General features: G+C 37.2%; 2 protein-coding genes across 8 annotated transcripts in view; one reads left to right on the top strand and one right to left on the bottom strand.

Annotated features, from left to right (window-relative positions):
- Nucleotides 1-9,309, top strand: part of LOC122575345 (dopamine receptor 2) — an 81,740-nt gene extending 72,431 nt beyond the window's left edge. For all 7 annotated transcript variants that reach the window (XR_006319408.1, XM_043744137.1, XM_043744141.1 and 4 more), the window contains one exon: nt 6,334-9,309. Coding sequence is in view for 6 of the 7 variants with exons in the window: in XM_043744137.1 (XP_043600072.1) it covers nt 6,334-6,444 (111 nt within the window). In the remaining variant the exon portion in view is untranslated. The remainder of the gene's footprint in view (nt 1-6,333) is intronic.
- Nucleotides 9,310-9,607: 298 nt separating this feature from the next.
- Nucleotides 9,608-11,506, bottom strand: LOC122575347 (solute carrier family 25 member 44). Its single transcript, XM_043744144.1, has 4 exons — nt 10,902-11,506; nt 10,537-10,841; nt 10,282-10,468; nt 9,608-10,208 (listed from the first exon to the last, which is right to left on the bottom strand). The coding sequence occupies exons 1-4, from the start codon at nt 11,074-11,076 to the stop codon at nt 9,889-9,891; spliced, it is 987 nt and encodes a 328-aa protein (XP_043600079.1). The 5' UTR covers nt 11,077-11,506; the 3' UTR covers nt 9,608-9,888.
- Between the last annotated feature and the right edge of the window lie 944 nt (nt 11,507-12,450).

Here is a 12,450-nt window from a genome sequence, read left to right as displayed (position 1 = left end):
AATTTGCCGTAGGATCGAACGTTTTTTCCATGATGGATCGAAAAGAAAATTCCGAGCTCGATGCGGCGCACATGTTCGATTAACGTGCAATTGCGTTACAGCGTGTAATCGGATCAAATGAAACGCTCGTATCATACTACACCGAGAAATAAATAGCATTAACAAGAATTAGAATTGTCATTTTCGAATAAATCCAGTGATTTTAGTAATTCACCGACGAAAACTCAACGGATATATGCTGGAACCTCCATTCAACGAAAATAAATAAATAAACGTAATAGAATATAAACAAAATAAGCCAAGAAAGCAAACAAACGAAAATATGTATAAATAAACGATAAAACTGCAGCAGCCTGCACGATCGATGGTATCCTCGATTTGAATAAGAAGCGTACGGAATATTTTAAAAAATCGTTTTTATATTTTTTAATGAATTTTACCTCGCGCCAGCTACTGTAATGAAAACGATCAGTTCCTTCAAGCTGAGCCAATACATTACACTTGCAAACCACTTTGAAACTCGAACGCATCTATTCGCCGCATTAATCCTGTTTTCTGGGTGCAATCACGATCGCGTTTACGATTCATCTCCGCTACTTCATTTTGCGAGCGAACGTTCCCAGAGCTTCAAGCCACCCTTGTGAAATTCGCCCTTATCTTATTTCGTTAGACGCGGAGCACCAGCTTGCATACATCCATTCTCTCTCGAGATTTTACATACCTCCATAAAACGTCGACGAAACGCGGCACCGCGTGTTCCTGCGACTCGTCGAACTTTCCAGTTGGGAAACTTACAGCTGCAGGTTGACTCTGTACTAGCTGCTGAGAACAAAAGTCGAAAGTCCTCTTTAATCGTTATAAACATAATAGAGAGAGAGCTAGCTAAAAAGATGACTAGCCAAAGAAATGTGGATCTGATTGGTTATTTCTGGTAGATTCGACACAACAGCAAAGATAATTATGATTATTGGCCGAAAATATCACGTGTACGAGTAAAGCAATATGTACAGCAACGCGTGACGATAAGCAACAGAGACCAGTGAGTATCCTAGTCGTCTTTCCAGCTTTGTCTCCGTCAGTTTATCACTTCTTGCGCAATATCTCAATTTAAATAATTATTATTACTCCAATCGCTTTAAATACGTATTACGATTACCGTCGATAGTAAGTGATGGTACGTGACGGACAAGCGACGTGCTGAAGAGGTTAAACTACTTTCAGAGAGGAACACGATCTAAACGAACGAGTTAATCCTGCTGACTAGTTTCCGAAAACATCGAAACCGATAGCCATCTAGTTCGGTTTAACCGCGAGATTGGCGCATCTCGGGTCAGTGAATTAGCCCAATTCCCTGGAAAACTTTACAATATGTCACGCAAACGTGACACGGCTGTGTCGTTTCTCATGAACGAGGGTTCAAGGAATGTATAACGGGTACGAACTGCAAATGTCGGCATGAAAGTCCCGAAAAGCAAGGGGACGTGAATTACGAGCAGTGTCTGTCGCCGGAAGAGATATAAATGTCGGAAACGGGCGGAGCTGTCCATCCCTTGCCGGCCCACTCCATAACCCTCGAGATCGCCATTTTCCAAATAACAATTTAGAAAAAGAATAATAAATCACCGAGGCGATCTACGGATCCTCATCAATCGCTCGACGCCCGATTGCCCTGGACATCTTGTTCAACGTCGACTTTACGGCCTGCCGTATTTTCGCGTCGATATCTTTCCTTTCGCGATTTTTATTGCCATCCCGGAGAGAAAAAAAGGAAACGAGGCGTCGCTACTGGGATTATCGCTGTCGGCCAGCAAAGTTCGCTCGAAGGAACTTGCGACACGGAACGTGGCAATTTAACGGAAACGAAAAATAGAATAACGCTTTGCTCGATTTTCAGATAGAAAAGGGATGATTTATTCCAATAGCCAAAAGGAGGTTTATCGTGTTGAACGTTGGTCAGTCACGGTGTCTACGCTGTGATACAATATAGATATATATATACGTATTTCTAGCGGAATTCACGATTGTAAATCGCTCGCGCGTATATATTCGGTTACGGTTATACATATACATATGTATATTGTGTATAGTAACATTAGTATTTGAACACTTTGCCCTAGGAAACTCTTATGTCCATATTGTGTTATAGGAAATGTAAAATTACATTATCACTGTGATGTGGCATGAGTGTCACGATTATATTGGTCTTTGAAATTAATTTGAAAATTAGTCAAAGTATGTATATATATCATAATACAAATTCAACGATGGCTAGGAAACCACAACTTGAAATTATTTCACGTAAACTCCATAGAAATAGAAAATCGAGAAAAGTTTAAATCTCGAGGTTCTCTCATTCGGAATTAGACGATCCCAGCCTGACTACTCGTAACTACTCCAACTAGTACTGCTACTCTAATTAACGTGTCACGAAATTCTTCGACATCGATGTATTTGTCCCCCTCCATTTTCCCATCGATTGAACCTCGACGAATGGAAGTTTCGCGCAAAAGTCACGGTCTAGATAGGAACATTTCGCACAACGATCATATTTCGGTCATGTTGCTTCGATTGGCTAATTAAAACACATCTTTCCCGCATTTTAATTACGTTTCCCCATTATTCACGATGAATTTTTCCCGTAACGCGTGTCGTAACGGGAGTCGGAATACGAGTAGAATTACCGAGGCCAGGACGTTTGATTTTAATTAAATTCCTTTATTGTACCGGTTTAAATATCGACTTGCATACTTTTTCGAAAACTCTTGGTCAAACGTTTCGTGCTTCGACGGTCTTGTGCTCGAATCATCGATCCGTCTGCCGTTAATTAACTAATTTCCCTGAGACCGACGCGATAGAGAAATAAAGACAAGATATGTACATTGACGAGACAGAACTCGGAGAGCTCCTCGCGAGCTGATGTAGGCACGAAACGCGCTTTTAATCGAATTGCATTGTCCGGAAATAAGCACGAAGACAACGACGACAACTTGGCTCGGTCGAGATTCGACGCGGCATTGTAATCACGAAAATGAACCGTCGAGAGGCGGCGAAAATTCGTGACGTTGCATTTTGTACGATTTAACACCTACAGGCCAGGTTTTTGACTGTCTCCCTCTCGCTTTCGGCTATAAATTCAATCACGCGAAATCTCGATTTCTATTCGGCTGCGCGAAAGGGAAATGGACAGGAACATGTAACACCGTTAGCACTCCATTTGAAATAGCTTTTTTTTATACATTCCCAGCTCGTGTTCATATTTGTAAATGTTTCTCCTTTTTTACCGTGTTACTATCCCTTCAAAATGAAAGAACAATCACAACAAACCCTGAGATTCGATATTCGTTAACTAAACGATTTAATAAACCAATTGCCATCCATACGTCTTCCTCAAGTTCAGTAACGCGATCCATCGTGACCAACGTAAAAGGAAGCACAAAAACGTCGAGCTTTACTGCTAGTTATACCGATAAAGTACCTTAGCGGAGGAAAGTATCGTGAAAAAACACAGAAACGATCCCGCGACCGATTGTAACCAGATCTGGGTGGAGGTTGACCTAGATACTTTTAGTTTCGTTAAACCGCCAGGGGATGAAAGACGGAACTATAAAACCCAGAGAAAAAGCTGAGAAGAAACAGGAAACCGATCCGGTCAGTCCTCCGGAGATTTCAAGGTTTGATAAGATAAACGAGGAAACTTTTGCGTTGACACACTAGTCACCCCTCGAGATCAAACGAATGAAACATCATTGCGAAGATGAATTTCTTGTGTCGCGCTGAGATTCCAAATATCCTCTCCTCGGTAGACAACTGCCAGCTCGACTGTTCTCAAGAAGCAGAATCTGAAAGCAACAGTGCACCTCGTATGAAATGAGTATGAAAGAAACTATTAACAAGTCATGGAGATCTTCGAATTCTTATAAATCTTGCTCAAGATCTTCAAATTCACAGAAATTTTTCTCAACATTTATAAATTCACGCAAATTTCAAGCTCAAGATGCTATAACTAGAGAACATACGTGAAGATAACAGGATGAGAACATAATATGTACATCTTTGTTGATTTTGATTGAGATTTTGATGGTTGATATTTTTAAAGAGGATGGAAAAATATATGGTTACCTCTAAACCCAGGAAAGACAATAATGGATTTTAAAACTCGCTTTATAAATAGTAGAGAAAGAAAAGACAACAGAGAACGTGACTTATCGTGTTTTTCACACGATAAACTCAAGCGAATAACAAATTGGAATTAAAGACAAGTACGAACGTTATGAGTATTTGTACATCAGGTACGATTCAATCAAAAAGTTGATATTTTTATTATATTTTCAATTCTACGAGAGAAGAACGTTTCTCTTTTCGCTGTCAAATTCTTAGTCCTTGCTATAACTGGGATGATCAAATGTGTTAAATTTAGCCTGAAACAAGGAATGTTTTTTTTTTATTTACAAGCAGATTAAATAACTCACTTGTTGAATTACTCCAAAACTTTTGTTCTTTTATCCAATATGTGTATTTTTATATTTTTTACATTACGCAATGACTAGTCGTAAAAACGTCCTACAAATATTGGAATAATGAATATATTCCGATATTATTAATACAACAAATGTTCCAATAATCTGAAATACATTTCGTAAATCCGATATGTCTGCCGCGTCATAAATAAAATCTGTTTTATAGCAGCAAACACTCATAACGTTCGTTTTTCGTTGTTCTTATCGAATGACGCAATTACAAACAATTCATTATATTTGTCCTACGTTGTTGATTGCAACTAGCGCATGCAACATTTTTATAATATTCGTCAGAAGGAAATATCGAGAAGCGAAGGAATTTATTACACAGCCATGAATTTAGCCAAGAATTTAATACCCATGGGCAATAGTGTATATAAGCGAGGCGTAAAAGCTAACTGAATTTGTGGAAAATTGAGCGATTAATTCACTTAAAGACAGCCCTATTGGGACAAAACCAGCGGTAAATTCAGCGCAATGTTTCATCCGCGAAATCTGCCTGCTAGTCGATACGGTATTTGCGGTGACAATTTTTCCACGGCCCACCGCTTCGGCTCGGGTATTGAGTTATTTGGTTTATGGGCACCAGAGCCATCGAAAATCGTTTCATTGTCATGTGCTGCTCTATCGAACCGCCTATTCGCGATTCATCCGGACTCTCTCCTCTCCGGATTCGACGCAAAGGCGCGACTACATTGAGCGTGAGCGTGAACCGGAAACCTTTCTCCGTTGATCCGTTGTGACCTTTAAAAAAGAAACGACGGCTGCTACATCCTCCATGGAAATCTATCGATTCGACGACGATCGCGAGTTTCTCTTCGAGATTAAAACAGAACTCTGTCCTGAAGCGTCGAGCGACAAAAGAATAATCTGTTTTAAGAAGAACCATTCTTTTCGAATATCAAAGAGAAACTTGGCAGTGATAAATACGTTCTGTAGATAAGGTTTCGTTCTTACGAGAATTGGATGCATTCCAAGAGGAAAAGTGAAGAGGAAAACGATCGATGCGTAAACGCTGAGAAAGGTGGAAGTTCGAGTTTCATAAAAATACCGGATAAAGTTGTTCTCAACGCTCTTTTGAGCAAACAACGGGAAGAAAATTCAATCTGCCCTTTCTCTAGCATAGGAAACGAACACTTTTCTAATTCCAACGTAAAGGAAAGGCCATCTATGATACGGAGCATATATAAAAACCGATGAAGAGATAGAGCGTATAACTCGCCGATAAAACAAACACAACGGATTACGGAAAGCAGGCAATGCGGGCTTGTATGCATCAATAGCGTTCGCGAGTTACACGAACGATGCAAGATAATTCGTCCTAATGCACGAGAAGCATTAACCGGCACATTCGTTGCGCCATTGTTCGATTTCATTTTTTACCCTCTTCTAGAGTCCATTTTACCCTGTTTCCTCCAACTGAAACATCCGAGCGACGGAAACGCGCATCCGAAACCGATTGACCTACATCCTCCTTTCCTAAACCAGCTAATTTACAAGCTCTGTGTGGTATAAACAATATTCTCCGTGATTTCTATCCGAGTCTCTCAACCTAGGTACTCTCAACCACTACAAACATACTTTACGGGCTAGCGTATTGTAAAGATCGGATTTAAAGGGAGAGGAAGTGGATATTTCCCAGGCTTTAGAGGGCAGAGAAAATACGGCACCTTTTCTAATTTAACACCGGATTAAGGCTAACTCGATCACGATCCAATTCTACCTCTCAATTGTACATACGCGCACCGAGCACACGGTGAACGTATCTCTCAGCAACGACATATATTTTTTGAGAATATAATTGTTCTGATTACAGTACGTTTCCGGAGCGAATACCAGCGGCGAGGCGAGCCGCGTCAGCTACAGTAGCGTTAGTCAAAGCAGCGACGGTGGTGCTGGAACTATACTACCCAGCGGCGGGATGTGACGACACACGGGGGCCCGGTCTGGGCCTCGACGAGAACGCGCCATCCGTTTCCGAGACACGTGATTGTAGGTTCGCTTATGGATAGATTTTTTCATCATTTTGTCTCGGAAGTACTCGTTTCAAAAGTAGAATCGAGCCAAGAGACGAGGATAGCCAAGACGACCGTTCACCGGCCCCCGTGTGTGCTTCCGATAGGACAAACCGTGGATCTCGTCGTGGATAAGGATAAGCGACGTGTTTCCGTTCCTCCTTATCGTCGAGCTTCATCGGTGACGAAATGTGGACCACGAAGAAGCGTGCCGCGCGACCCGCAACAATTTCCTGTATAGAAAAAGCAACGGTAATCTCGCGTTTTGTACCTCCGGCGAAACATCTGGTGAAAATTGAATTGCGGGGAAGGACAGTACCGTATATCGAGTCAGATGGCTCGTTACCGTTTTTACGTTCGGATACCTTCGATACTTTGTAGCCTTTTAACGAACCTCCGTACGCGGAATCGTAAATCGAGCAGCGGCGATGCGCTATTGGTTACACGGCGAGTTTAGCGTATCTCCCCTCGATTCCTCGATTCCTCCATCTTAATGCACCAAGCAAATCGTATACCGTTCCCTTTCGATACAATTAAATCCGTTACCGTTCCCTGGAGACCGTGAGCCGAATTTCGAGAAAGAAAATACACGATAATACACTTTGTTCCTGTGTGCGTTGCGCGTTTAGAAGACTGACGATTGAACGTTTGGAAACGTTTAACGTAATATGGGATTGATATACTTTGAATTTCCAGGGACCGGCGATCTCTCGTGTCGATGCATTGACAGGCGACTGTATGAACGAAAAGTATGCACAAAGTAAAATAACGAGGAACGAATATTACCGCTCGAAGCTGCCTGTCGATCAACAAAGAGAAAACAAAGGGAACACGTGAAAAAAAAAACAGAATACTTGCGAAAAATTAACAGCGTTCCCTCGGAAAAAAATTGTATTTTCCTGCGAAAATTCAATATGCGCGTACCTACTGTACCGCTCTTCCAGTCACGTTGATCGCTAAATACACACACCCGAATAGATTCGGTGTGGTAACCACTGTCTAGATTGAACGAAAGTTAATTTAAAGTTTCCTCGACCGACACAAGACTGGCAAAATCGAAAAGTATTTTCCTCGAATTGACGAACAAGATTCTGCGAAACTAAACTGATACCAAGGCCAATGTAACTTAATCGATGAATAAAATAACAAAGTTATAGTCTGGTTAATGTTTTAAAAAAGCACGATTTTAAATTCACAAACGTTGATCGCCAATTTCAAAAAGTAAAGACAAATCTGTTAAATAGTTTGATTCAGTTGGAGATTAATCGGCCGAATTAAGCTCTGTATACATATTGTTAATTTAAATACTCCGAAGTCGTTTCCTCCATTCATAAAACCTATTCAACGTAATACATCGTATCGGACAATCTTTATTCGATAGACAGATACCTCTACTTTCACTGGCGGATATTTTTGCAGAGCGATTATTTATTTTACAAAGATTATCTTAACATAGGCATCCGTTGTTGTACATAAAACGATTATCGTGCAATTGTAAATATTAGAACACTGTGAAATCAACTTATGTGGAACGTATATAATGTATGAGAAACTGTAACAATGCGTGTATCGGTAGGAATATATACAAACGTTTTCTCGGGTAAAAAATATATTCAATATTAATTCAATAATCCTATCTCACTGAAGAAAAAAAAAATTAACTACGAAGAAAATCAGATCGAACATTCGCTATTCATGAAAAGTTATGTCATCTGCTTGTTTCAGCTGTGACATATTAACTCTTTGCATGTAAAACTAAAAATCTGAATATTGTACGATACAATAGAAAAAAGAAAAGATTAAAAAAGTGTTAATGTTAAAATAAACAAATGTTTTACCTCGGATTTCAAACCAACGAAAACTAGTCTAGTCTTGTACCATCCAATAGTGATTATGCTGTTTTCTTGTAAATCCATTAAGTTCCGTTTTCGAAGCGACATTTTATATTATACTTATTTTCATTTATAAACTTTCAAAATCACGGTATAAGAACATCTGCTAACATAATCCCTTTTTCATTTTCGAAGATTCGTTCGCACGAAGAAAATAGCGCGTAATTGGTTGGCGTCTTAACAAGTCTAGTCATTGTACATACTGTACTGTAAGTTCGTTGAAGCTCGAAAATTTAATAAAAAAAAAAAAGATGAAACAAATAATCAGAAAAGAAAATCGTAAATCCCGCTCTAAAAGTGTTTTTCACAGCCTTGAATAGAGGGCGCTTTGTACATATTAGAAATTTGAGCGTCAAATTCAAACGCTATTCGTAACTTTCTACTTGTAAAACTCACGTCATTGATTCAAGCATATACATATTCTTTGCCGTGTTAAAAGTGCATGAAATAATAGCAAATTCTTAATTAATCCGTAATACTTTCATTGGAAAACACTGTTTTCACAAAGTATTTCTATATGTATACGCAACTTTTGTTATTCAAAAACTGGATGCTACGTTTAATAGTACACTAAAAGAACTTGCATTTCACAAACTGTTACCAAATCATCATACATATACGCATGAACGAAGAGATTGAACGAATGTGAATGCGTATGCATTACGCGTTATATTGTATAGACTAAGAATTCCCTGGCCTGTACACATAATATAGAGAATGTGATGAATCGTCGTCATATTTAATTTTTAAGAGATAGATAACGTGCATACTCGAAAAGTATCAGTTCATATACACGAGTCACATTATCAAGACCACTTAAGTACCTTCGAAAAAAATGTGTCTATCAATATGCTGTCCTTTATAATAAAATGGAAATGAGAAAGATATTATTCTCTTTTTACCTATCCTTTATCATGAATTAATAAAATAAATGATAAAAAACAGGATACATGTACAATTCAACGTAGCTAACAAATTTATTTATTTCATATATTTAATTTTATATTATAGAAACATACTCTCCTTATATTTTATCACAACAATATGTCTGACACTTACTAAACTACAAAATTCATACGTTGTATGATGCATGAAAAAAGAATAATATAAAATACATTCCTATTCTTTTAAAGATATTGGGAAGCTCTGGATGATATATAAACACTAGGAAAGATATTGCAAATACGATTAACACGTAATTATATTCTTGTTAAAATTTATAATTACTTTTATTATTGAAAATAAACATTTCGTCATGTTTTCATCATACCTATTAACCATGATTGCAATTACATTGCATTAAAATGTACTATTATGAATATAATTTATAAATCACTAAGATCATTAATGATCTTATTCTTTTCTCTTTGGTGCGTATCTCAGTTGCTTTTGCTTAAAATACAACAGAATTTGTCAAAAAATGCATGACAAGAAAACAACTATTACAAGTTTTAGAGAATAAATTCACCATCTAATGTAACCTTTGTACTCTTCAATTATACTGAATCTTTTAATAGTTTCATATCCTAGAATTATTGAAAAACTAAAACAAGCAGACTGCACAAGGCGCGCGGAAAGTCCCTTTGTGAACATTTGCAATCTTTCTTCCACCCATAAAACTTTGAATGTATTAAACATACTATCTAATCTTTGTACTTGTAACCTTGCCCGTACAATATCTAAAGGATTTGTAATAATTGTTGTGGTAAATCCTCCTAATGTACCAGCAATAGCTTGAATAAACAAGTGAGAGACCCACTCTGGGAACAATCTTAGAAGTTCATCTATTGACAAAAATGAAAAAAGTTATTATCTAAATTCAATTTACTTTTCATGCTATCATTTTAAAGCAATTACCCTGGTATGATGTATATAATCCCCACCAAAGAGCACTATTGGGAACATAAGCGCACAATGATGCAACATATCCTCTATAAAAACCTCTATAGCCATCTCTCCGATAAATTAACCTGATAATATCTGCCGAAATTTGAGTCCGGGATTTTCCTGGCTCAAGAATTAAACCCAATGGATTTATACCCATCTGTAAATGACATATAAAAGATAAAAAATAAAATAAATGAATATTAATATTTTTATCTTCACATTTACCTGATCTATATATCTTCCACGTTTATTGTAATTGATCCCCAGTACCATTAAGTGCTGACTTAGAACATCAAAGGGAACTACTATTGTCTGTCCTACCAAACTAGCAGCTCCACCAGCAATTAATGCTTTTACTCGTGAGTCTATATTACCTATAACATCACTCTGTCCAAGTATATGACGCATTCCTTCGTAAGTAGATACATAAAATACACCAGACACAGTTTGTATAGAACTTATCCAAAATCCTCTATACAGACCACCTATACCTTCTACCTTGTAAATCTTTCTGCAAGCATCTAGCATTCCTGGAAGATGTCGATATTTAATACTTTGCCATTTTAATTAAATTGTATTTAAAAATTTACCATTGTACATGTCGTTATGTTTCTGAACTTGTAAGCGGGTTTTAATTACTGTTAAGGGATATAGACAGCAGCGGACAGAAAATGATGAGAGCATGCTCAATGGAAAAAATTTGGTCTTATCCATCATATCCCATTCGATGGTACGTATGAAATGTGGCGTTTCTACTGCAGACATCTTGTAATTTTATGACGCTATTAAATCCACTATAATTATAACACTTATGCAGTAAGGATTGTGGGTGCCTCTGTTTAATTTGATGCTGCATATCTCATTGATATTTTTTGGGAATTAATACCCAAATCATTTACAAAACTGATGAGAGAAAAATGTTTATGTAAGTATATTTTTTCTACTTTATGTTTTAAAAATTATTTAGCACTACAAAAAAATAACCTCCCAAGAAACTTTGTCACGCGAGGTAGTAATAGAACAAACGCACTTCAAATTTGTCAGAACTGTTTCATATACTATCATATATTTATCTTATATCCAATTTGTCACACTATATAGAGAACAGAGATAATTCATTTAAATAAAATCTCTAGTTAATTTTATAATGAACTACAACCACAAGACAACAATAACATTATGAATATATTTGAATAAATACTTCACTACCATAGTCACAAGTCAAAAGTTATTGCCAACAAAAATAAGTATAAAAATTATCAATCGATGAAGGTTTAGAAGATCATATACTGTTATAACTTACAGAGACGCAATACTTGTTATAATAATGAAACTCTTCCAGTGATCATAACATCATTAATAGCTATATTACAATAGAAATAACAATCTTCTACAGTATCATAAATTTATCCTAACCAAATTCATTCTTATATTACGCAATGTGTAGAACCATTTTAGTTCCAATCAGTAACTTATAATCATTGGTTTAAGTAAAAAGTTAAACGCACGAGATAAAGAAGAGTTTATGAAAATCTAATAGTCTGATCTAAATTTTCTTATGATTCATGATTCTGCGCATGTGTAAAAATATTCGCATAGCAAGTAGCGGAATCCATGAGTGAACTTGTGAAACATTATCGTACCAAGACCAAAAAACACCGGGAGATGCCGCTCGTGGTATCTTTAAATTGCAGCATTGACTAAAATACATATGTAGAAGTTTATTAAAGCAAAAGATAGATTCGACATTATACAAATATATCTACTACATACTATGTAGACTTTGCGTCTCGCTTTCTGAGATACGTACCCGAATTTGCTACAACAAACATAACAATTAGTTTAGACACCAATTCTTAAAACAAAAATTAAATTAATATGTATACATATATGAAAAAAAAAGTATTTCAAATATTATGTTGCTACAAACTGCAACATTATAAAATTAATGAAAAATGGCAAAACAAGCACACCAACAAATTCACTCCACGGTTCTCACACATAATCCGGACGTAAAGGCCTACACTAGAGAGACGTCCCGGGACGCCTCCGACACCCGACTTTAACATACAACTTTCACACTCTAAAGTACGTACCATTTACCTGAAATCGACTGAGGATGAATAGCGACCATTGCGT

This window comes from Bombus pyrosoma, linkage group LG15, assembly GCF_014825855.1.
Source record: "Bombus pyrosoma isolate SC7728 linkage group LG15, ASM1482585v1, whole genome shotgun sequence".
Taxonomy (NCBI): Eukaryota; Metazoa; Arthropoda; class Insecta; order Hymenoptera; family Apidae; genus Bombus; species Bombus pyrosoma.
This window is presented reverse-complemented; position numbering and strand designations above follow the sequence as displayed.